At 40.8% G+C, this 25,908-nt stretch overlaps 1 protein-coding gene across 3 annotated transcripts; it reads right to left on the bottom strand.

Annotated features, from left to right (window-relative positions):
- On the bottom strand, positions 1–25,908 carry LOC139276180 (interferon alpha/beta receptor 2-like). Of its 3 annotated transcripts, none has more exons than XM_070893767.1 (9): positions 25,721–25,908; positions 20,516–20,710; positions 20,023–20,103; positions 14,620–14,749; positions 12,294–12,502; positions 11,421–11,602; positions 6,461–6,632; positions 2,438–2,565; positions 1–1,192 (listed from the first exon to the last, which is right to left on the bottom strand). In XM_070893767.1, exons 3-9 carry the CDS (start codon positions 20,072–20,074, stop codon positions 539–541), a joined length of 1,527 nt encoding a protein of 508 aa, XP_070749868.1. In that variant the 5' UTR covers positions 20,075–20,103; positions 20,516–20,710; positions 25,721–25,908; the 3' UTR covers positions 1–538. The 3 variants fall into 3 exon arrangements, with proteins under 3 accessions (XP_070749868.1, XP_070749867.1, XP_070749869.1); XM_070893766.1 differs by having other exon boundaries at positions 25,739–25,908; XM_070893768.1 differs by lacking the exon at positions 25,721–25,908 and adding an exon at positions 25,483–25,563.

Raw genomic sequence — 25,908 nt, 5'->3', positions numbered from 1 at the left:
TCATTTTCCAAATAGTTTGTTTTACTTCTATCTCATCAATACTTATCATTTTGTTGCAACAAAGGTAAATTTACCCAAAAACAAAGTAATGCACTTAAAGAATATTTTTTTCCCTTCAAGTGTGACACAAAATGTTCATAGTTAATTATTCTTGCCCTCTCTTCCCCCACCAAACTTTGGCAATAAACACCCTGAAAACAGAAACACACCTTGATAAAATATACCAGCACTCAAAGCTCAACAGTTGACTTCCCTTCTCATCCAAATTTTGAAAATTCTACAAGATGTTACAAATAACTGTAAACCCCAACATGCTTATTTTTTGATAAGCTAAATTAGATATTTCAAATCCTCTCAACAGCATACACAGTTAAATGTGATTACTGCAGGATCTGAAAGGAGAATTCCATCAGCTAAACCTTTTTAAATTAAGATATCAAAGTCATTGAGCGACAACATTTTTGCATTTAAAAGTTCTGAGGATATTCTGACCAGTTTTACAAAAGTAATCATCACACTTGTTTCATGCAAACTTTCTTCAGCGTCTCATATAGTTAGAATGCAAAGCCTGAGGAAGGGATGAGTGGCCTGGCACGTCACACAGACTGCGATTTTCAGATTGGTAGTTTCCAGCATTCTCACAAACCTGATATCTCAAACATTCTCTCAAATCATCAATTTCTGCAGTATCAAGTTTAAGTGCCTCCAGATCATGCATCGTTTCATTTGCAAAGTCTATAAAACAAGAGTCTGTGTCTTGGATTTGGACAGAGCACAGTGGGACATCAGAAGCTGAACTGCCCTTTCTGCTGTGGATTTCCTGCATCTGGCTCATAGTCTCAGTATCTGGACATTCATTTTGCTTTAAGTCTGTTGGAGCCATCTGACAGTCATTGAGATCAGTGGAAAAATGTTCAGGTCCTGAATCGCACAGTTGATCATCACAAGACATTGTGCTGGCGCCATCTGTTCCTTTAGAAAATGCACTGGAACTATGAGAACTGTTCTGCACAGGTACAGGTAGTGAATTATGCTCATAACCAGCTTCCTCATCACTATTCATTAGCTCCTCTTCACTGTCTTCTTCAATGTATTGGATTTTCTTTTCTTTGAAACAAACATTTTCCACGGTGCTGATTTTATCTTGAACATCATTACAACTGTAGACAGCACGGGCACGTTTTAAATTATTCTAATGGGACAGACCAAATAAAACATTCAATTTAAACATTAAAATGACATTAAGGTTCTTAATTTTCTCCTGCTTCACCTCTTCTGAAGAGGGTAACTCAAGTTGTTAAATATGATCCAATTTATCCTCACATAACAGAAGGACTTTCAGCAAGATTTGTGGACATACACAGAAGCAGAATCCTGGTTAAATTTCCCCCCTTTCCCTGGCACATTTAGATCAACTGAAGTAACCTCATGATCATCTGGCACACACGGTCAGGCTCAACACAAATTATGAGAGATTGAAGTTTGGGCCTTCTGACTTGTATGGATACATGCCATACCACATGTTGTATCTATCCATTGTGGGGGGGAAGCACTACAACTGAGATGTGATGTAGTGGCCTGGAGATACTGTTGATTATCTGCACTTTAAACAGAAAAAAGTAATCTCATCTACACATTATTAAAACGTAACTATTAAAACAGATTAATGATGTAATAAAGCTTATAAGCATCAGTGTCATTTTTGGTGCAATATAGCAGCAGGATGTACAAAGTAGGATACTTAATTAGATATCCTGGAAAATAAGAGTGTTTCAGGAACAGAAAGAGGCCATTAAACTCAATAACCCAATCCCTTTCTTCAAAAATCAATCCCATCTCACTAGATCTTTGTTCTTATTTGCCAGTGAACAATTTACCATAGATCAATTCAATCAATTAGGTTACCTCAAAGTCTCCACCCTCCACTTTTGTAGCCTTCCTCATAAAATTTAAATTCCCAGTACCTAGAAGCATCTTTATTGCTTCTTTATCACTACCTGATTAGGTGACCAGATGGCACATGGTACTACAGATAAGATCTCACCAACACTTTTCATGAACAGTATGGTTTGTTTTGTACTTTTAACTCTAATGCACCCCCACTACATATGACATTGGGCTGATGGTTTCATAGACCTAGCTGCTATAATCTCTATATGCATTTCTTGATCAGCACATTTGCCAGACAAGAACCTGCGAGTGCAGCAGGCATCATTAAAAGCTCAATGATATATAGATGAGTAAAATGCTTCTCTCTCTAGGGCAAACAAAGGATTCAACTTCTAAAACTGTAATCACAAACAACTTCTAAAGATGCTATCTAGGATTGAAAAGGTAAGCTTTAAGAATCCATCAATCTACTTTTATTAAGCACTGAAAAACTATTTCATGTCAGACTTCAAAATTGGATAATCTTTTTTGAAAATCAATTACATACCAGAGCTTGTGGACCATATTTGTTTATAATACCAAGACAGCCTCCTCGGTACAATAGCGTTATGCAGATGACCAAGCCAAATCCCAAAATGCATAAAGCAACTATTAGCAGTGTTTGTGGTACAGGTACTGCAAAAGAATAAGATACATCAGAAACATGTCTTTGTAAGTTTTTCCTGCCCCTAGAACTATCCAAATCAACACAGTGGCAAGTCCCATTGTTCTACTTAAACCCAGTAAAAATAGATTTTATTTAAGTTAAATGCATTCAAACCTCTATGCAAGTTTGGTTTCTTCAATATGTGCTCACCAATATCTGAAGACACACTGCAATGTTAGCATCAGAATATGTTCGTGTGATATTCCTTTGTCTTCCATTTTAATGGCGATGTTAACAGGTTTGATAGCGGTGTTTAAAAGCACAAAGGCATTAGATAAATAGAGAAACTATACCTCATGGCTGAAGGGTCAATAACCAGTGGGCACAGACTTAAGGTATTTGACAAAAGAACCTGAGGCAACATGAGGAAAAGCATTTTTACACAACGAATGGTTGGGATTTGGAATGCACTGCCTGATTGGTGGATAGTGTCAATAGTAGCCACCGAAAGGGAATTGGATAATACTTGAGAGCAATCCAGACTCGATAGGCCGAATGGCCTCCTCTGTGCTGTACTATTCTATGATTTTATGACTAAGGATTATTATTAGGGACTAAATGGTTGTATTTGAACTTCACTGATTAAATCACACGGTATTGTATTAGCATACGAGTGTGTTTGTATGAAATTATTTTGCCCTCTCATCTGAACTGCACCACTGAGTTTCTGTTTAAAAATACATTTACGCAGGTTGAGAAAATATCTGGGTGGGATCGTACCTTAACAGGATCGTAACTTAACATGACTTTAACATTGGAATTGGCTCAGCACACTTGCAACATAGTTAATGAAAAGCATTAACAGTAATCATTTTCACTGATACTTTTTTTTTTCAGGTTCCCTCATTGACATAGCATATTTATCAGTCAGTCCCTACAGATTAGAAAAGTGCCAGATTAGGACTGTGTGGAGTTAGCAAATCTTGGCTCAGATGATAGGAAGAAAATAATCTGCCAAGGCTCCTGCGCCTCATCATTACCCGATTATTTGACATCAGCGGTGGGAAAGCTACTACAGGTTGAGCATCCGAAATCCGGAAACCTCGGGACCAAGGCCGTTCCGGATTTTGCAACGTCTTTGCCTGGGCCGCGGTAGGCCCACCTAGGTAAGGGGGAGAGCCGGGCTGGGGCGAGGTTGGATTGCCGAGGGCCAGAGCGAGGTTGGGCCAGAGTGAGGTCGGGCTGCCGGAGGCCAGAACAAAGTAGGGCCGGGGCGAGGTCAGGCTGCCGAGGGCCAGAACGAGGTAGGGCCGCCAAAGTTGCGGCGAGATTGGGCCGCTGAGTGCCGGGGGAATCCGGATTTCGGAACATTTTCCAATTTTCGGACAACCCCGCCACAGATCGGCCTGGTGTCCGGATTCCGGAAGATTCCAAAGTTTGGAACTCCGGATTTCGGACGTTCAACCTGTAGAAACCACTCTCACTTGAAGCATAGGTTAATATAGGACAGCCAGCATGGATTTGTTGAAGGCAAATCATATCTGACTAGATTCATAAGATACATAAAAGCTGACTAACCTGATAGTTCAAAGATCTCAATCAGAGAGGGTTGAAGAAGGTAGTGCAGTAGATAATGTATACATGGACTTTCAAAAGGCAATTGATAAAGTACTACTTAACAGACTTTAGGAAAATAGAAGCACATGGGATTAAAGGGAGAGTGGTATGAAATTGACAAAGAATAGGAGGCAGAGGGGTGAATGGATGGTTTTCTGACTGGAGAGAAGCAAGAAGTGGGATCTCCCAGGGGTCAGTATTAGAACCATTGCTTTTCTTGCAATAGATGTTTAATGTCTCGATATAGATACATCTAAATGACCTGTACTTGTGTATAGGAGTACAGTTTTGAAGTTTGCAGATGAATAGGCATAAAAACCCATCGAGTTCACTAATGTCCTTTAGGGAAGGAAATCTGCCGTCCTTGCCCGGTCTGGCCTATATGTCACTCCAGACCCACAGCAAAGTGGTGGACTCTTAACTGCCATCTGAATGGCCTAACAAGTCACTGTATTCTAGAAGGCAGCTCACCACCATCTTCGAGAGCAATTAGGGATGGGCAATAAATACCAGCCTTGCCAGCGATGCTCACATCCCGTGAACGAATAAACAATAAATAGCAATCAAGTAGCAGGCTTCAGGACATAGATCAGTGAAATAGATACACACATGGCAGCTGCAATTTAATATGGATAATTTAGTCAATATTTATCCCTCAACCAAAATCACTAAAGAAAAAACATCTGGTCATTATCATAGTGCTGTTTGTGGGAGTTTTCTGTGCGCAAGTAACTGCTGCGTTTCCTACATTACAACAGTGACTACACTTCTAAAGTACTTCACTGGCTGTAAAGTGCTTTGGGATGTCCTGAGATTGTGAAAAGCACTATATAAATGCAAGTCTATTTATTTATAAATCTGAAGTGATGCACATTGGGAGAAACAACAAGAGGCGGCAGTATAATCTAAATGGTACTATTTTGAGAGGGGGTGCATATTCACAAATCTTCGAAGGTGGTACAGCAAGTTGATAAAATGGTTAAGAAATTATATGGGATACTTGCCTTTATAAATGGAGGCATTGAATACAAAAAACAAGGAAGTCATGCTAAACTTTGCAAATCTCTGGTTAGGCCTCAGCAGGAGTATTGTGCACAATGCTGGGTACCACATTTTAGAAAGAATGTCAAGGCTTTGGAAAGCATACAGTGGGAGTTTACCAGAGATGACTGACTTCAGTTATGTGGAGAGACTGGAGAAGGTGGGATTGTTCTTCCTAGAACAGAGAAAGCCAAGGAGACCAAATAGAGCTATTCAAAATTACGAATAATTATTTCATAGAGCAAGTAAGGAGAAACGGTTTCATCTGGCAATTGGGTCAGTAGCTAGAGGTCATACATTTAAAATAACTGGCAAAAGAACTAGAGGATAAATGAGAATTCTTTTCACAAAGGGTTGTTAGGATCTGGAACGCATACCTCAAAGGATGGAGGAAGCAGATTCCATAGGAACTTTCAAAAGGCAATTGGATATGTACTTGAAGGCTAATTTGCAGGGTTATAGGGAAAAAGCTGAGGTGTGATTCTAAATTGGACAGCTCTTAAAGAGCCGGCACAGGCATGTCGAGCCAAATGGCCTTCTTCTGGGATGCAAGATTCTATGATACTACTCCTGCTAGAAGCACGTATGTGGATGTGGGGTGCAGACAGCTTTGGCGTTGCAGTTGAACAGCCTACCACTAGTCATTATTCAGGTATACAAGAACAGTCACCAAGACAAGATACCAAACAGTATCCAGCATCCACAGAACCATGCTCCAGCAAAAAAAAAACAATGCATTCAAGATAGGAGAGGGAATAAATTTGGTGAGAAGCGAAACTCTTTAGCTACACTGAACCACCTCCAATGCAGACAACAGGTATGGTTACAAACCAGGACAAAATGAGCAAGGTCAAATTTTTCCTACTTCCCCTCAAGGAAGAAAATCTATTTCAAGAAGCAAGATCAGGTGTCTGTGGTCGATTTCCATTTCAAAGCACATTAAGCAGATTAAGGGGGAAATTTGAACCTAACCTGCCCAGCGGGAAACTGATGGACTTGGGTACAATGCTGGTTTTACATCTTGCCCAATTTCGCTCTCCGTTGCAATCAATGGAGTGTAATATTGGGCTGGCATTCCACCTGATCTCATCAGTTTGCTGATGGGCAGGTTAGGTTAAAATTTACACAGATATTTTAATTCATTTGGGAAATCTGAATTCCCTCCAAAATGGATGAAAAATGTTGGTAATTTTCAAATTTCAAAACTCCAAACTTTAATGAAGAAAGCTGGAACCGTGCCAAATAGCTTGTGCCATCATTCTGTACCTTTATCATCCTTCACATATTGGGTGACTATACATTTCATTTCCAAAGGGTCAGAGCGATCTTCTTCAAATTTAAACATTTTTATTGTGACACAGTAATTTGCATGAGGCTGCACATTTTCAACTATTTCTTCAACACTCATGTCATCTGTGTGCCTGAACACATTTCTGTTCTGTTAAAGGAAAAAGACAAGTTACATCCAAATCAATACAGGACAATTTAATGTCTGGACTTAGAAAGTCTTCTGCGATCAACACAATATTGTGTACAAGTGCTGTGCTTGTAGACCAGTTTTTGGTATGCAATCATAATTAAATTTAGAATAGGCATCAGCAGTGCTGATTAGATCTAATTTCAGCAATTTTCTCCATTAAGTTTTAAATTTCTAGCGAAAATATGAAGTGTTCACATAGGTAAAGTTTTTTTTGACAAACTCATCTCATCTGTGCGTCCCAACACCTGCCCACTTAATCACCTCTTCAGCCAACTTTAAATCAATTAAATCCATTTCTTGGCTTACAAGCAGTTAGTGGTTTCCTTTCAAAACCAGTCATTAGCCCTTCCTCGATACACCCATCCTCTTCACTATCCCATCTCTAGTCTTTACTTCTTTTACAGTTCTTGAACTGGTCATCGTTTCCCATCTCCATGCCCATCTCACAAAACTCCATGTTTGAATCCCGACAGTCTGACTTCTACCATTGTTAGCACTGACCAATGTCATAAATGGCATCTTCTATGATTGTGCTACATTATTCTGAATCCTTTTTACAATATTCAATACAGTTGCCCACTCCAATGCCTATCCTCTATCAGTCCAGGCCTTGAATGTTTCCATTCCAACCTATCTGTACTCATGTAGTGCATCTCCAGCAATGACGTTTATTCCCTCCCTTGCACAATCACCTGTGGGGTTAGCAAAAGACCTATTCTTGCCCCCCTCCTTTTCCATATATCATTCATAGGGACAGGGGCACTTAACATTTATGTTGAAGATACACAGTTCTATCTCTCCACCACTTCTCACTCGTTGGCCCCCTCCTATTTGTCTGACATTAAGTCCTGAATAGCTATGCGGTGGGAGGAGTATTTCCTGGAGTGTATTAGGAATGGTTCTCTAGATCAATATGTCGAGGAACCAACGAGGGAGCTGGCCATCCTAGACTGGCTGATGTGTAATGAGAAAGAACTAATTAGCAATTTTGTTATGCAAGGCTCCTTGGGGAAGAGTGACCATAACATGGTAGAATTCTTTATTAAGATGGAGAGTGACACAGTTAATTCAGAAACTAGGGTCCTGAACTTAAGGAAAGGTAACTTCGATGGTTTGAGGCGTGAATTGGCTAGAATAGACTGGCAAATGATACTTAAAGGGTTGACGGTGGATAGGCAATGGCAAACATTTAAAGATCACATGGATGAACTTCAGCAATTGTACATCCCTGTCTGGAGTAAAAATAAAACGTGGAAGGTGGTTCAACCGTGGCTAACAAGGGAAATTAAGGATAGTGTTAAATCCAAGGAAGAGGCATATAAATTGGCCAGAAAAAGCAACAAACCTGAGGACTGGGAGAAATTTAGAATTCAGCAGAGGACAAAGGGTTTAATTAAGAGGGGGAAAATAGAGAATGAGAAGAAGCTTGCCGGGAACATAAAAACTGACTGTAAAAGCTTCTATAGATGTGAAGAGAAAAAGATTAGTGAAGATAAACGTAGGTCCCTTGCAGTCAGATTTAGGTGAATTTATAATGGGGAACAAAGAAATGGCAGACCAATTGAACAAATACTTTGGTTCTGTCTACATGAACGAAGACACAAATAACCTTCCGGAAGTACTCAGGGATCGAGGGTCTAGTGAGGAGGAGGAACTGAAGGATATCCTTATTAGGCGGGAAATTGATGGAATTGAAGGCCGATAAATCCCGGGCCTGATAGTCTGCATCCCAGAGTACTTAAGTGGCCCTAGAAATAGTGGATGCATTGGTGATCATTTTCCAACAGTCTATCAACTCTGGATCAGTTCCTATGGACTGGAGGGTAGCTAATGTGACACCACTTTTTAAAAAAGGGGAGAGAGAGAGAGAGAGAGAGAGAGAGAGAAAGTGGGTAATTATAGACCGGTTAGCCTGACATCAGTGGTGGGGAAAATGTTGGAATCAATTATTAAGGATGAAATAGCAGCGCATTTAGAAAGCAGTGACAGGATCGGTCCAAGTCCGTATGGATTTATGAACGGGAAATCATGCTTGACAAATCTTCTGGAATTTTTTGAGGATGTAACTTGTAGAGTGGACAAGGGAGAACCAGTGGATGTGGTGTACTTGGACTTTCAAAAGGCTTTTGACAAGGTCCCACACAAGAGATTGGTGTGCAAAATCAAAGCACATGGTATTGGGGGTAATATACTGACGTGGATAGAGAACTGGTTGGCAGACAGGAAGCAGAGAGTCGGGATAAACGGGTCCTTTTCAGAATGGCAGGCAGTGACTAGTGGAGTGCTACAGGACTCAGTGCTGGGACCCCAGCTCTTTACAATATACATCAATGATTTGGATGAAGGAATGGAGTGTAATATCTCCAAGTTTGCAGATGACACTAAACTGGGTGGCGGTGAGAGCCATGAGGGGGACGCTAGGAGGCTGCAGGGTGACTGACAGGTTAGGTGAGTGGGCAAATGCATGGCTGATGCAGTATAATGTGGATAAATGTGAGGTTATCCACTTCGGGGGCAAAAAGGCGAAGACAGAATATTATCTGAATGGCGGCAGATTAGGAAAAGGGGAGGTGCAACGAGACCTGGGTGGCATGGTTCATCAGTCATTGAAAGTTGGCATGCAGGTACAGCAGGCGGTGAAGGCGGCAAATGATATGTTGGTCTTCATAGCTAGGGGATTTGAGTATAGGAGCAGGGAGGTCTTACTGCAGTTGTACAGGGCCTTGGAATATTGTGTTCAGTTTTGGTCTCCTAATCTGAGGAAGGACGTTCTTGCTATTGAGGGAGTGCAGCGAAGGTTCACCAGACTGATATCCAGGATGGCAGGACTGACATATGAGGAGAGACTGGATCGACTGGGCCTGTATTCACTTTAGAAGGATGAGAGGGGATCTCATAGAAAGTTACAAGATTGTGATGGAACGGGACAGGTTAGATGCGGGTAGAATGTCCCCGATGTTGGGGAAGTCCAGAACCAGGGTACACAGTGTTAGGATAAGGGGTAGGCCATTTAGGACTGAGATGAGGAGAAACTTCTTCACTCAGAGTTGTTAACAGCTCTCTGTGGCAGGGAATTCCACAGGTTGATGCCAGTTCATTGGATATATTCAAGAGGGAGTTAGATATGGTCCTTATGGCTAAGGGGATCAAGGGGTATGGAGAGAAAGCAGGAAAGGGGTACTGAGGGAATGATCAGCCATGATCTTATTGAATGGTGGTGCAGGCCCGAAGGGCAGAATGGCCTACTCCTGTGCCTATTTTCTATGTTTCTAAGACAACTTCCTTCAGCTCAACATCTGACTTTTGCACATATCACAAACTACTCTCTTGCCACTGACTCCATTTCCTGTCTTAGTTACTCTTAGACTAAACCAGATTATTTGCAATCTTGGTGTTTCAATTGCTATATCCTATCCAACACCAAGACCATTAATAAATGTTGGCCAGGAGACTAGGAGAACTACTCTCCTTTGAATAGTACCATGGATATTTTATGTCTGAGGGGGCAGACATCTCATCTGGGTTTAAGGTTAGACCATGCAGCACCAATCAGTAGTGCACTACTATCAGCCTAGATTATATACTCAAGTCTCTGGAGGTTAGCTAGAAACTACAATCTTTGACTCAGAGGCAAGAGTACTACCACTGAGACAAGGCATGAACAAGACTTCCCAGTCAGTATAGCACATAACAGATGTGGAGAAAATCTCTCCTTATGCTACCCCCTCCCCCAATGTGCCATAACACTACCCACAGAATCAATGTAAATTATTTAACTTCATAACTAGCATTCTCTACAGTATCTGATTAAGAGTGGCAGCATTATTTATACTGTATATGCACCCTCTACTAGAAACTGGGTCCACAGCCATACAGCCAAGCAGAAAGGAGACATTCAGCAGTGTTCTGGGCTGATTTAATCCAGGTCCTATATAACACTCACCGTCAATTCAGAAATTACACCGATCAATCCCCCAAAATTCTACATTGTTTAAGCTACTGCAACACCACTGGACAAATTCTCTGCCCCAGAAAGCTGTGGAGGCTGAGTCATTGAAAATATTTAAGGTGGAGATAGACAGATTTTTGAAAGATAAGGGAATCAAGGATTATGGGGAGAGGGCAGGGAGGTGAAGTTGAGGTCAAGATCAGATCAGCCATGATCTTATTGAATGGCAGAGCAGGCTCGAGGGGCCAGATGGCCTACTCCTGCTCCTATTTCTTATGTTCTTATGTTGCTGTAGCTTAATAAACAATGCACTGATAATATGAGTGTGACTAATACACAAATTCTTAAGTAGCCTAACATAACTCTACCTGATATTTATGTGCATTTCTTATTGCCTTGTGACAATACTGATAAGAGGCCATTTCACCTGTCCATATTTAGCCTATCAAAGAAAAAAAACTGAGTGGAAGCACATCCAAAGTCCAGAAAGCAGTGTTGAAGAAACAAACACTTTTGACAGACACGAATGAATAAACTTGTATCACACAGCCTGCAAATTAATTTTGATGTTTGATTTAATGCTTTTAATTAAATTTGAAAGCATCCTAAAAGGAAAGCGAACACCACACATCATTTCAGGAAGAACGAAGTAGCACTTACAACAGCCAGAACTGAAATAAGAGTAAATAAATTAGTTATTGTTCATCTATTCATGTTATTTGGAAATTTAGGACTATTTCTGAAATTGCCTTAGTCTAAAATGTGTCTATTAGTCAGCTGTTTTTTTAAAATCATACCTTTTCCAGCTCTCCACTTTTGAATATGTCAATTTGATAATACAATGATCCATAGATATCCATTAGTGATTTGACTTCTAAGCTACGTGAAATATGTGGTGGAGGTGCTGCAGTATCAAAATTAATTTTAAGGACTCCAACGGGGGTTTCCGCAAGGTGAATATTAATTGGTCGTATTTTTGCTGTGGAAGAAAAATAAAATTGAATTAAAAGGAGGAAAAACACATTTACATGCAAATAGTATTAGATTGTATTTTCAAAAAAATTCTAAGAGCACCTGAAACAGAGAAATTGTGAATAAACTGTTTTTCCACACCAACTTTATAGTTTCAGAAAATCAGATGTACTTTGTTCTATTGAAATGAATGCAAACCTGAAAACAGTGCATTCGATTTTTGTAATCAAAGCTTTATTCAATTTAATTAAACTTGCCAATAAGTTGAAATTTGGCTTAATTTTTTAGGGCTTCCTTTAATCTTCAGTGTGAGTAAAAGTTGCCGGTGACATTTAATATACAGTTAAACAAATAAACTTGCCAGTTTATATGACATACCCATTTATTTGATCCACATTTTCCCTATTAAAGTTCTACAGGTCTGGAAAGAGAACTAGTATGAAACAAATAAATGTAGAAGGTAAAATAGGCAAAATCTGAGAGAACATGTGCAAAGGTAAATAGGAACAGAAAAGAGTATGCAGAGAAAGTAATATACAGGGCAAGTAATATTTTAAAGAATAAGTACAGTTAGTTTCTTTTAAAAAAAAGTCTTTGTACATTTGCAACAATGAAAATTATGAGCAAGCTATAATTAGTACATGATTATGCTCAAGAAATACAGTTGTAAGTATCCAAGAACAAGATGGCAAGCTTACTGTCTTGATGTGGCTGGAACTCATCCAAGCAAGTCCAATTGGATTCATCCATTTCTGTAACCGCTTTAACTCGAGCCCAGTAAGACTCATTGATGTCACTGAAGTCATCTGTTAGATCACATGATCGGTTCGTGATCAGTGAGCAGTTCTGTGCAACAAGCCACTGATTCTCTGGACCACATGGGTTTGCGCTTAATTCGATTAGTGCGCTATTTGGAATTTAAACAAACATTTTGAACAGAGGAGACAGATTAGAGGCAATGTTGTGCAGAAGCTTCAACCTATTATGCCACAAATTAAGCCATCAACTATTTTGGCAAAGAAGGAATAAGTACTAATCAAGTAGTTAATTTACACTAGAACATATTTAAAGTAAGATTTAGAAATAAAATTACAAGTTCGCACCCTAGTCCCCATTTCTGAAACACACTATAGTTTAACATGCTATAGACAATTTACATGACAAGTGTTTCATGAAACACTTAGGTATTTATCATAGAACAGCAGCACCATAATTACAATGTTCATGAGCTGCTCATCATATCTATCTTTCCTGCTCCTTGCAAAAAGGCATGGCAGCTTGATTGCAGAAACATTGGAGCAATTTAAGAGTAGCATTTATATTAAAAGACCTCTTCATACTATTACAAAGGCAACAAAACCTACATTTATATAGCGCCTTTAAGGTAGGCAAATGTTCCAAGATCTTGCACAAAGGTGTATTCAGGCAAAAATGGATGGCAAACCAAATAAAGAGATATTAGGAGAGTGACCAAAGGCTTCGTGAAAAAAGTGGGTTTTAAGGAGGGCCTTAACAAAGAGGCGCAGACAGGTTTAGGAAGGGATTTCCAGAGCATGGAGTCCAGACAGCTGAAGACACAGCTTTCAATGGTGGGGCAAAAGGGAGGGAATGCACAAAAGGCCAGAGTCAGAGGCATGGAGAGTTTTTTTTTGCTTGTTTGGGGGCGGGAACAACTTAAAGTTGAAAGGGAGGGGCAAAGACATGAAGGAATTTAAATACAAGGGTGAGAATTTTAAACTGGAGGTATTCAGGTGGGAGAGGGGATTGGGAGCCAATGTAGGTCAGCAAGGACAAGGACAATTGGGGCCTGGTGTGGAACAGGATACGAGCAACAAGAGTTTTGAGTGAGATGAAGTTTAGAGAGTGGAAGATGAGAGGCTGGCCAGAAGAGCACTGGAATAGTCGAGTCAAGAATGGAGCTGGGTGACGTTAGAGGTGGAAATAGGCGGTCTTTGTGATAGAGAGGACATTGGGTGGGAAGCTCAGCTTGGGGTCCAGTAAGATCCCGAGATTGCAAACAGTCTGGTTCAACCAGATATGGCTGGGGAGAGGGAACATTGGTGGCGAAGGGATGGAGAATGTGGCAAGGGGCAAAAAAGATGGCTTTAGTTTTCTCAATACTTAACTGAGGAAATTACAGTTCATCAGAGACTGGACATCAGATAAGCGGACTGATAGCACAGAGACAGTTTAGGGGTCGAGTAAGGTGATGGAGAGGTAGAGCTGGGGAGTCGCAAGTGTACATTTGGAAGCTGATCCCATGTCTACGATGATGTCACTAAGGGGCGACACATAGATGAGGAAGAGAGGGGAATCAAGAACTGATCCTTGGGGGACACCAAAGTTAATGGTCCAGGGTCAGGAAAAGAAGCCATTACCTGCTCTGGCTACTTTTGGATAGGTAAGAATGGGAAAGAGTGAGGATAATCCCACGGAGCTGAACAACAGAAAGGTATTGGAGGAGGAGAGTGTGGTCGACTGTCAAAGGCTGTAGGGAGGTTGAGAAGGATGAGGAGGGATAATGCACCACAGTCAGAGAATGTTATCGGTGACTTTGGTTAGGGCAATTTCAGTGCTGTGGCAGGAGCAGAAGCCTGACTGGGGAAATTCAAAGATGGAGTTACAGGAAAGATGGGCATGGATTTGGTAAGCAACAGCATCCTCAAACTAAGGAGGGGACAGAGAGGTTGGAGATGAGGTACTAGTTTACAAGGACGGAGTGTGGTTGAGGATGGAGTTGATGTTGGCAATTTTGAAAGCAAAGGTCCAGGAAGGAACTTATGTTTTTTTTTTATACTGATTAGAGGAAAAATTAGAACTGAATATCAACCAAAACATTTAGGCAATTTTATTGCCTTGCCTTTGAAGGTATGTTCCCCATGCCACTGATCTTGAAGTCTGCTCCTCCGTAGCCTCCACCCAAATACACAGGCAATTTAACTTGCACAAGTTAATTATCCTTGCAATTATTTTTGCACAGTAATTATAATTTGAAAGGATTGGAAAAGATCTGAAGGTACAAACTTCAAAGGCAAGTATTCCACCGTGTAGTTCGTGCCGAATGGCGCATCTATCCCGGCTTCCCACATCAGGATGTGACGAAAGTTTTCTGACATAAATGACGCATTGCGAGGTGGAGGCATCACAGCAGATGCTAAAACAGTATTTAAAAAAATATTTTGGCATAAACATCAAACAACATTTTAAAAAACTATTAGCAAAATAAATTTATACAAGATAATATCTCAAATTCCTCTATTTCATGTTGGCTGTAGTCAGTACAACTGTGCTCAGATAGTAAAGTGGAGACAAATGCTAAATTATAACATTCTGTATGCCCAGAGGGCAGTAATCTTTTAATTTGGCATAATTGGTGGACATAATAGTCTAATTCAATCACATGACATTACAGAAATAGGGCATTCGGACCATAAGGTTCATGCCAATGTTTATGCTCCAAATGAGCCTCCTCCCACCCTATTGAGGGAGTGCAGCGAAAGTTCACCAGACTGATTCCCGGGATAGCGGGACTGACATATCAAGAAAGACTGGATCAACTGGGCTTGTATTCATTGGCGTTCAGAAGAATGAGAGGGGATCTCATAGAAACGTTTAAAATTCTGCCGGGTTTAGACAGGTTAGATGCAGGAAGAATGTTCCCAATGTTGGGGAAATCCAGAACCAGGGGTCACAGTCTAAGGATAAGGGGTAAGCCATTTAGGACCGAGATGAGGCGAAACTTCTTCACCCAGAGAGTGGTGAACCTGTGGAATTCTCTACCACAGAAAGTTGTTGAGGCCAATTCACTAAATATATTCAAAAAAGGAGTTAGATGTAGTCCTTACTACTAGGGGCATCAAGGGGTATGGCGAGAAAGCAGGAATGGGGTACTGAAGTTACATGTTCAGCCATGAACTCATTGAATGGCGGTGCAGGCTCGAAGGGCCGAATGGCCTACTCCTGCACCTATTTTCTATGTTTCTGCATCTAACCCCATCAACATATCCTCCTTTTTCTACCTAGCTTCCCCTTAAATGTTTCTATGCTAGTCACCTCAACTACTCCAAGTTCCACGTTCTCACCACTCTCTGGGTAAAGAAGTTTCTCCTTGAATTCCCCATTAGATTTAGTGGTGCCTATCTTAATTTATGCCCCCCCTAGTTCTGGCTTCCCCCACAAGTGGAAACATATTCTCTATATCTATTCCATCAAACCCTTTCATTATCTTAAAGACCTTCATCAGGTCACCCTTCAGTCTTCTCTTTTTGAGAGAAAGAGCCCCAGTCTGTTCTCTCTTTCCTGATGGGTATAATCTCCCAGCTCTGGTATCATGCTTGCAAATCTTTTTTTCACCTTCTCCAGTGCCTCTATCGTTTTTATAATATGGAGACCCAGAACTGCTCACAGTACTCGCTAACAAAGATTCTATACAAATTTAACATAACTTCTCTGGTTTTCAAATCGATTCCTCTGGAAATGAACCCCAGTGCTTTGTTTATTTTTTATTTAAACTCAGCCTTATTGTCGCTACTTTTAGTGATTTATACATCACCGGAGGAACATTTAGTTCTTGAAATATTTATGAATTCAAGCAGAGTAGCAGACCCATTATCCAGCCATTATCAGGTTGCAGCATTTGGGTGGGCTGGGCAGACGAGAGATAAAACCTCCCACCTAATTGCAACGAGCATTCCTCCACCCCCAGTACCATAAATTCACCCTGACATTAGCTAGTGGGAGAGGTGCTGCAAACTTGGAGGATCAGCAGTGATCTATTTAACAGAAGAGAAAAATGAAAATTGTATCACACTAATTAACTTTATATTGGCATCCTGTGTACATGTGCTGCCCATGGTCTGGGAAGGGGGGCAAAATGGATGCATAGTGTAAACTGGCACACATCTATTTCCTTCAAATTAATTGAAACATTCATTTCCAGAATAACCTTTAAAATTGGTGTTCAGTAGTAGTGAGGACTGCAGTTCTATCGTGCAATTCAATGTATGCATTTTGTTGTAGAGAAAGGCTCAAAGCTACAGTGGGTTTGGTCAAAATATTGTGGCAATGTCGAGGGTAAATTGATGAATCTTCAGACTCCAGCCAGAAAAGTATTTTTTGACATATAAAGAACTTGCATTTATATAGTGACTTTCATGCATTCAAAATGTCCCAAGTGCTCATCAGCCAATAAATTAATTTTGAAGTGTAGTCACTATTGCCATTTGGAAAAACTTGGTAGCCAATTGCACACAGCTTGATCCTACAAACAGCAAATGAAAAAGAATTACCAGATTAACTATTTTAGTAGTGTTGGTTGAAGGATAAATGCTGGCTTGATCACTGGGAGAGCACCCTTGCTCGTCTTTGAATAGCGTCATTGGAATTTTTTTTTTTACAGCCACCTGAATAAACAGGCGGTGCCCAAGTTGAATGTCTCATTGGAAAGACAGCATCGCAGAGAATGGGGTATGCCCTTAGTATTGCATCAGCCTAGATCACGTGTCATCACTTGAGCTTAGTATAATACAGAAGTAAAGCTGGAGTACGGAACAAGGAAAGGTCCATTAAATAGGACAAGGCAAAGCAGTGAGAATACTGGGAAGGTCTCCATTTCACATTCACTTACTAACTTATAATAAGATCGCAAGAAATAAGAGCAGGAGTAGGCCATTTGGCTCCTCGAGTCTGCTCCGTCATTCAATAAGATCATGGCTGATCTGATCTTGGCTTCAACTCCACTTCCCTGCCCGCTCCTCATAATCCTGGACTCCCTTATCATTCAAAAATCTGCCTATCGCCACCTTAAATATATTCAATGACCCGGCCTCCACAGCTCTCTGGGTATCAAAGATTCACGAATTTCGGAGAAGAATTTCCTCCTCGTTTGTTTTAAATGGGCGACCCCTTATTCTGAAACTATGCCCCCTAGATTCCCCCACGAGGGGAAAACATCCTCTCTGCATCTACCCAGTCAAGCCCCCTCAGAATCTTATACGTTTCAATAAGATCACCTCTCATTCTTCTAAACTCCAATGGGTATGGGCCCAACCTTTCTTCACAAGACAACCCCTTCATCTCAGGAATCAACCTTGCAAACATTCTGTGAACTGCCTTCAATGCATGTATATCCCTCCTCAAATAAGGAGACCAAAACTGTATGCAGTACTCCATGTGTGGTCACACCAATGCCCTATGCAGTTGTTGCAGGACTTCTACTTTTATACTCCATCCCCCTTGCAATAAAGGCCAACATTCCATTTACCTTCCTAATTACTTGCTGTACCTACATGCTAACTTTGTGTTTCATGTAAAAGGATCCCTCTGTGCCACAGCATTTTGTAATCTCTCCTCATTTAAATAATTAAAAAAAAAATTTTGCTACCAAAGTGGATAACCTCACATTTTCCCACATTATACTTCATTTGTCAAACTTTTGCCCACTCACTTAGCCTATCTATATTCCTTTGCAAATTCTTGGCGTCCTCCTCACAACTTGCTTTCACACGTATCTTTGTACTATTAATTGTAGATTAAAGATTTCATTATGTAATTGTTTCACTTATAATCATACTTGTAAATCTGTTGTGAAATGCCCTAGGTAGCCCTGAGTTGGGAGGCAAGATGGATCCTTCTTGACCAAAATTTAAAACCGACTGATTGCTGCTAACGAACCGGAAGCTACAGGAAGTTGCGCAAAAGCATTCTGTGCATAACGGTCAGGTCCCAAATTTTAAAAATAACATTCACCATAACAGACGGAGGATCTGTGAAGTGGGTAGTGAAATTCAGGTGCATAGACTTTGCTGTGAAGAAGGGGTATAAGAGGGGTACTCTTAGACACAAGGGTTGTAGAGGTTTTCAGCTGAAAAGCTTGGGACGCTCCACAGACAGGCCAAGAGGGTCTGGTGGAAGGACCACGTGTGACACCGATCGTACACAGAGTCTAAAGGACTAACAGGCCGACGGGGGTTTGCTCGTGGAGATCGCAACCTTTCTACCCAGGGCATAACACTTGATTGCGCCTGGTTAACTACTGCTCAGATATCAGTAATGCATCAAGTCTTGTTTACAATGAATATATTTTAATCACTGTCACCAATAAGTGTCAAGTCAAATCTTTCTGAACTTGAGTGAAAGGGTTAATTGGCAGAGACCCAGAAACTCAAGGTTTACACCAAAAGGCATCTTAGAATCATAGAATAGTAGAGCACAGAAGGTGGCCATTCGGCCCATCGAGTCTGCATTGGCTCTTTCGAAGAGCAATCCAGTTAGTCCCACTCCCCCGCTCTTTCTCTATATCCCTGCAATTTGTTCTCCGAGTATTTATCCAATTCCCTTTTGAAGACTACTATTGAATCTGTATCAGGTTTATTATCTGAAACATTAATACCTGCTATTTTTAGTTCCACCACAGAATGGAACTGTTATTGCTAAAAGCAATTACAAGAACTGCTGACTTCAGAAATGTTACTGTAACTCCTCTCAGCCTGTAGCATCAAACACAGCTGAAGAACACACCATTTCCTTCAACTAAATACGAGTAAGGCCAGAAGAGATTTACCAGTACTCATAGTTATAAGCAATGGATGGTGCCATAAACAAAACCAAGTCAGTAACGTCTGCGCTTTCAATTAGGTAATCTTAGGATTCAGAGTAGTCCTTTTAGGAAAGTAAGGGGAGAAGAGAACAGCAGGAAAAGCTTGCATTTATAGAACACCCTTCACAATTTCAGGACATCCCAAAGTACTTCACAGCCAATTAGGTATTTTGAAATGTAGTCACTGTTGTAATGTAATGAAACATGGCAGCCAATTTTGCACAAAACAGGATCTTATAAACAGCATGAAATTAATGACCCAATAATTTATTTTAGTGATGTTGGGCAAGGGATAAATTTAGGACAGAACATTGGGAGAACTCCATTGCTCTTTCTTGAACAGAGCAATTTGATCTTTTATATCCACTTCAGGAAGGCCGACGAAGGCCTTAAACATCTAATCCAAAAGGCTGCACCTTTGACAGTGCAGCACACCCTCAACACTGCACCAAAATGTCATCCTAGATTACTTAAATCTCTGGAGTAGGCTTGAACCCATACCTTATATCTCAGAAGCAAGATATTACCACCGAGCCAAGACTGACACCAAAAGGCAGCAACCTTTCAACATCAAAATAATGCACAATATTTTTCCCCCAATTCTCAAACTCACGAATTGAGATGGTTTTCAAGTACTTCTAAAATTTAGAAATAGACAACTTTTTCTGGAAGCTTAATATGAAAGGAAAAATGTTAACTATGATAGGTGAGACATCTTTCAGGAGTCAAAGAATAAACCTTTAAATAATTATTTTTCTAGAAGATGCAAGGTGGTGAACATCTACGAAACAAAAATATTTTTATGATACATTGAGAAGTTACATATTTACCAGAGTTGAGAAACTGATGAAAGTACAGGAGGCCCACTACTTTAAACATCATTAAAATGTTACCACTCTCCTTTTTTCATCCTGTGATACAAAAAAAATTGATCAAAAACTGCAACTGATTACATCATAAAATTAAAAAGTAAACACTTTTGCAATCTGTTCCTTGTAAGCAGAAGTTCAAAAGCAAAATTAACCAGCTTTCTGAAGCAGAACTAGATGATAAGCAAGACTTATTTTGCACTTGGACCATCCTTTGCCTCCCATTATTGGCTAACTGACCTGCAGTGTAAATAGGATGATTTCATCAGCGGGAGTAAGAATTCGATATTCGGTGCTGCTTTCCAGTGTGATAACACACACATTCTCTAATCAACATTCCTTGCAAGGCGACAGACCTCTTTATTACTTACCCTTGCAAACAAATTAAACTAAAGTGCAGACAAATAAACGAGTATATGTTTTTAAGGTGGTAAATTCTGTAATATCCAATTACCTTATTTAATTTTCCTTGATGCATTTCCTTCTACTTTGGCCCGCTTTTCATTTATTACTCCAAGTGGAATGCAGTTACCAACTGTCCAACATAGCTACTATTGCAGAGATTTAATTTATCATGGGCTTGTGACTTGAAAATATCTTGAATGAAGATAAACCAGTGATCGATTGACATATTTCAGACGATGTCAAACTGCAAGAGCAAAACTAGAAATTAGATTACAGCCATCTAACCATTCTTTTAGATTTAAAAAACACATACGTAGCAAGTCATACAGCCTCATTATGCTTTTAGTTCCTCTTTGCTACTGGAGGGCATCATGGCAGATGTGAACTCCATGCAGTAGGTTTCTGATAACTCACATTGAAGGATTAATGGCGATGTAATAACTTATTTAATAATTAATTCTGTCCAGTGATAAACTAGGAGATGTTAGTCATTATATATTAGATTATAATTCATTTCAGCTGCACTTCCTTGGAAAAAAACACACACACCTGGTTTTGTGAAATGGCAAATTGGCAGCAGCTATGGAAAATTCTGTGGATTACCAGAACTTTCACTTCCTATTGTGGTCCTTTATAGTAATTTGGCACCAAAAGAATTAACCAGTCTTCAGCCAGGGTAACAGAAATGCTACAAAAATCTGATTTTCAAGCCTTTTATGGCATTACCATCTGCAAACATGGGCTTTAGTGACTGCCATTGTTGATCAGCGACCTACAGGTAAAACATCTGAAGTATTAACTTCAGAGAATCTGCAGCACAATTTCCAACCTCATTTGATTAAATGGCAAGGAATTTTTATCTTGTTTTTACACAGAGGTAGAACCTTTGGGAACTATTCAGATCTGTACCAGTAATCAGAAGCATGTGCCCTTCATTTTATGCATCTTCTGCTATCCACTCAAGACCAATTAAAAGACTAGCCATTCCATTGGTGGCAGCAGCTCTGATTCTGCTCCCCTACTTGACAGTTAACGACTCTTTCCTCAGACACTGTCCCTATCTCTTCAAACTGGTTATCATCACACCCTCTCCATTCTCTCCAATATGTCTTGTCACAAGGTCCTTGAAAGTTTCATTACTTGCCAACTGCATGCTAGTCTCTATTAAAAACTCCCTGTTGGAATCCCTCCAATTTAACTTGTTTCTTTTTCACAGAACCAAGCTCCCCTGTGGCACTTTATTCCTCTTGACTTTTTTTTGCAGTGTTCAACATAGTTGACCATCCTCATCACTTCTGCTGGTCAGAACACAGCTATTTCCAACAATGGCTTTTGTTCTCACCCGATCACCTAGTTTTATCCTTGTCCTTCTTTTCTTCATCTATATGGTGCCCTTCGGTGGCATTATCTGCAGACATGGGGTCACCTCTGCTTTTCCACCAACTCTTGATCCGATGATTACTTGTGTGCAGTCAGACCCCCTGTTCAATATCAATTCATGGAGAAGTCACAACTTCCTCCAACTGAACATTGGGAATACTATTTTTGGCTCCTGCCGTAAACTAACTCTATTCCATTTCCATAGACTCAGTCCCCTTCCTGGCCACTGCCTTAGGCTGAACCCAGATGTCTGAACTCTTGGCATTGCAGTTGCCCCAGAATTGAGAAGTAAACCCAGATCTTATCCATCACCAAGATTAATTGTTTTCACCAAATTGCTCCAACCCTACTTCAGTCCACCACTGCCCATACACCACAAAATCCAACTTATCCAAAACTCAGCTGCCTATATGATGTCCTGCTTAAACTCTTGCTCACCCATCATTGTATCCTTATTGATCTATACTGGCTCCTGTCCCAACACATTAACTTTGAATTTCTCAGCTTCAAATACCTTTATAGTCTTCATCCAACTCTAATTCTGCAAACGCCGCATTCAGCCCCGACATTAGCCTTCTCTGCATCCCCTTCCTTCTGGCCTTCCATTGGTGGTAGAGCCTCCAGAGGTCCTGTCCCTTCTCTCAGGCTCCCTTTTCTAAGCTTTCTCCCACCATGGCTCGGTAACCTTTCCCCTATTTATTTCTATTTTTCCAGTTTTAAAACATCTTTTTTTAATGTTAAAAGCACTATATAAATGCAAGTTGTTGTTTTGCATAACTCAACATGAAAGAAATTCAACTTGAAAAGTTGATTAACAAAACATGAAGTTATATATCATTCAATCTTTCAAATCTTTGATGTAACCAATATTTAAATTCATTTACTGTTTTAATTTTATGTAACTTTGTGAAAGTTAGCTATGTTTTCAATAATTTCTTCATATGGCAAAACAGAGTTAAAGATATACTGCAATAGAATATTTATACATAAACATTTTAATACAGTTAACTTTTACCCCTTATTTTTAATGTTACTATCCTAATGGTAGCCAATCACAAATAATCAAACTATTTTTGAAATAATATAAAAGTGCACCTGTAAAGAACCAAGGTATCCCTAATCTATTTATTCCATCTGTCAGGCTAACTATGACACGCCATTCATTATTGACACGCCATAGTTAACTCCTTCTGGCCATTACTGAACCTCAAGCTGTCTGTCTGATCCATTGCACCAAGATGTAGGTGGGTAGATAGCACCAAGCTCATGGTCTACAGGGCGGTAGTAATGCCCGCCCTCCTGTATGGCTCAGAGACGTGGACCATGTACAGTAGACACCTCAAGTCGCTGGAGATATACCACCAGCGATGTCCCCGCAAGATCCTGCAAATCCCCTGGAAGGACAGACGCACAAACATTAGCGTCCTCGTCCAGGCCAACATCCCCAGCATTGAAGCACTGACCACACTTAATCAGCTCCGCTGGACAGGCCATATAGTTCGCATGACAGACACAAGATTCCCAAAGCAAGCGCTCTACTTGGAACTCGTCCATGGCAAACAAGCCAAAGGCAGGCAGAGAAACGTTACTTTATCAGGGAGGCTTTGAGGGTGTCCTTGTGTGACATCCCCACTGACACCTGGGAGTCCCTGACCATAGACCGCTCTAAGTGGAGGAAGTGCATTCAGGAGGGCGCTGAGCTCCTAGAGTATCGTCGCCGAGAGCATGCAGAAATCACACGCAGGCGGCGGAAGGAGGGTGTGGCAAACCAGGCTCCCTGCCCACCGTTTCCCTCTACGACTATCTGTCCCACCAGTGACAGAGATTGTGGTTCTCGTATTGGACTGTACAGCCACCTAAGAACTCATGCCAAGAGTGGAAGCAAGTCTTCCTCGATTCAGAGGGACTGCCTATGATGATGATTATGGAGTGCAGATGTAGTTACAGTTCACCCAGAATAAGTATGGCACTGCTCTGTTCATCACCGATGGGGTTTTTTGTTGTTGATGAGAGAGATTATTGGGTGTTTAATACCAATATGCTCCTGCAGCATTTTCACCAAACACCATTTTTAAACATAAATCTCTTCTCGACCTCATCCCTTTTTACCTGTCCCAGCCGATCTATAACCGCCTGTGCATCACGCCCTTCTGGTCTCACGCTTTGCTCCACCAACTACAGCAGAAGCTTTTGCCCCACTCTCTGGAACTCCTTTTAGTCCCTCTCATTTGCATCCTTCCACTAGTCACCTCAATTTCCATCTTTTCAATCACCTCCCAACTCCTACTGGTTCCCGCCACAAACTGCGTTCCCTAACCACTGACTCCATCCCTTTCCCTAGCCTCAATCTGTGAGTGAACAAGACTGTTCGCAACCTAGGTGTCATTTCACTCCGAAACGAGTTTCCAGCCACATCTGCGGCATAACCAAAACCGCCTTTTTCTACCTCCTTAACATTGCCTGCCTCTGCTCTTCTACTGCTTAAACTCTCATTCATATCTTTGTTACCTCTAGACTTGACTACGCCAACTCACTTCTGGCCGGCCTCCCACATTTTGCACTACATATACTTGAGGTCATCCAAAACTTAGCAATCCGTGTAGTAACGCGCACCAAGTCACGATCACCCATCATACCTGTGCTTTCTGACTTACATTGGCTCCCAGTTAAACAATGCCTCGATTTCAAAACTCATCCTTATTTACAAATCACTCCATAGCCATGCCCCTCCCTATCACTAATCTTTCTCAGCCTCACAACCCCACAAGATGTCTGCACTCCTCGAATTCTGGCCTCTTGGTTTAAACATCCCTCATTATAACTGCTCAACCATCAGTGACCGTGCCTTCAGCTGTTGGGGCTCTAAGCTCTGGAACTCCCTCCCTAAACTGCTCCATCCTCCTTTAAGAAGCTCCTTAAAACCCACCTCTAAGTTTTTGGTCATCTGCCTTAATTTCTTCTTTTGTGGCTCGGTGTCAAATTTATCTGTTTTGTCTTGTAACACTGTTGTGAAGCACCTTGGGACATTTTACTATGTTAAAGGTGCTATACAAGTTATTATTATTGCTTGGCCTTCATTCATCCTCAGTGAAGACTTTGGGACATTTTATTAAATACATCAAATAAATGCAAGTACAAAAGCAAATTACTGCAGATGCTGGAAATCTGAAAGAAAAACAGAAAATGCTGGAAATAATCAGGTCAGGCAGCATCTGTGGGGAGAGAAAGTGTGTTAACACTTCAGATCAATAACCACAGATAAATGTATTGATGCATAGATGTCAATGCAACCCAGCTCCTAAAAATTGCAATGAAGCAGAAACAAGAACCAACAGAAAGCGGAAGCTGCAAGCTGTTCCCAAAAAATCTCCAAAAACATGGAAGCATGATGACAAAGACCTTTTCCATGAAAAAAATCCAACACTCACTTTAAGAAGCGATTCTGACAGGCATTAATTAAACTGTTTCCCTTTCACATGACCCTATAGATTTTAGCACTTCATTCTGAAAACAGTCACCCTATGGGCAGCGCTTCCTTCTGTTTTTATTGTGCCGGCTCATTTGACCTAAAAAAAATAATTGGAGCCGAACCCCTTTCCTGTGGGTTTGCCCAAGTTAAAATTTTATCACACTAACCGTAACTTAACAAAATAAGTTGTCTTGGCCCTTTATGACAATAAAGCGAGCCTTTGCCTTGACCTTTTCTGGCACTCCTGCAGCCCACCGAGAACTTTAACCGGGTGATCTTTTGTTTTGAAATCAAACTTCACATTTACAGCCCTATAATGGTCAACACACAACCCCCCCCCCCCCCCCTGCCCAACAATCAGCTGCAGCGCCATTACACCCCATCGTCATCCTAATCATTTCTCGCCTTTTTGTGACATCTTACCCTCTGGACTGATGTCGGTGGGGAAACATCTTTCGCTGCTTCATGAAAGGGGAAGAAAAAAAACAACTTTTTCTATCCCCCACACACACAAGCTGAATTGCTGCCGCCAATCCTAACTGCGCCACAAATGCTGAGCAGTTTCCCGGAGGTAACCTCTTGTCTACAGTTCG

The sequence above is a fragment of the Pristiophorus japonicus genome, chromosome 11 (genome assembly GCF_044704955.1).
Source record: "Pristiophorus japonicus isolate sPriJap1 chromosome 11, sPriJap1.hap1, whole genome shotgun sequence".
Classification (NCBI taxonomy): domain Eukaryota; kingdom Metazoa; phylum Chordata; class Chondrichthyes; family Pristiophoridae; genus Pristiophorus; species Pristiophorus japonicus.
The sequence above is the reverse complement of the archived record's forward strand: the minus strand, read 5'-3'. Positions and strand labels throughout refer to the sequence as shown.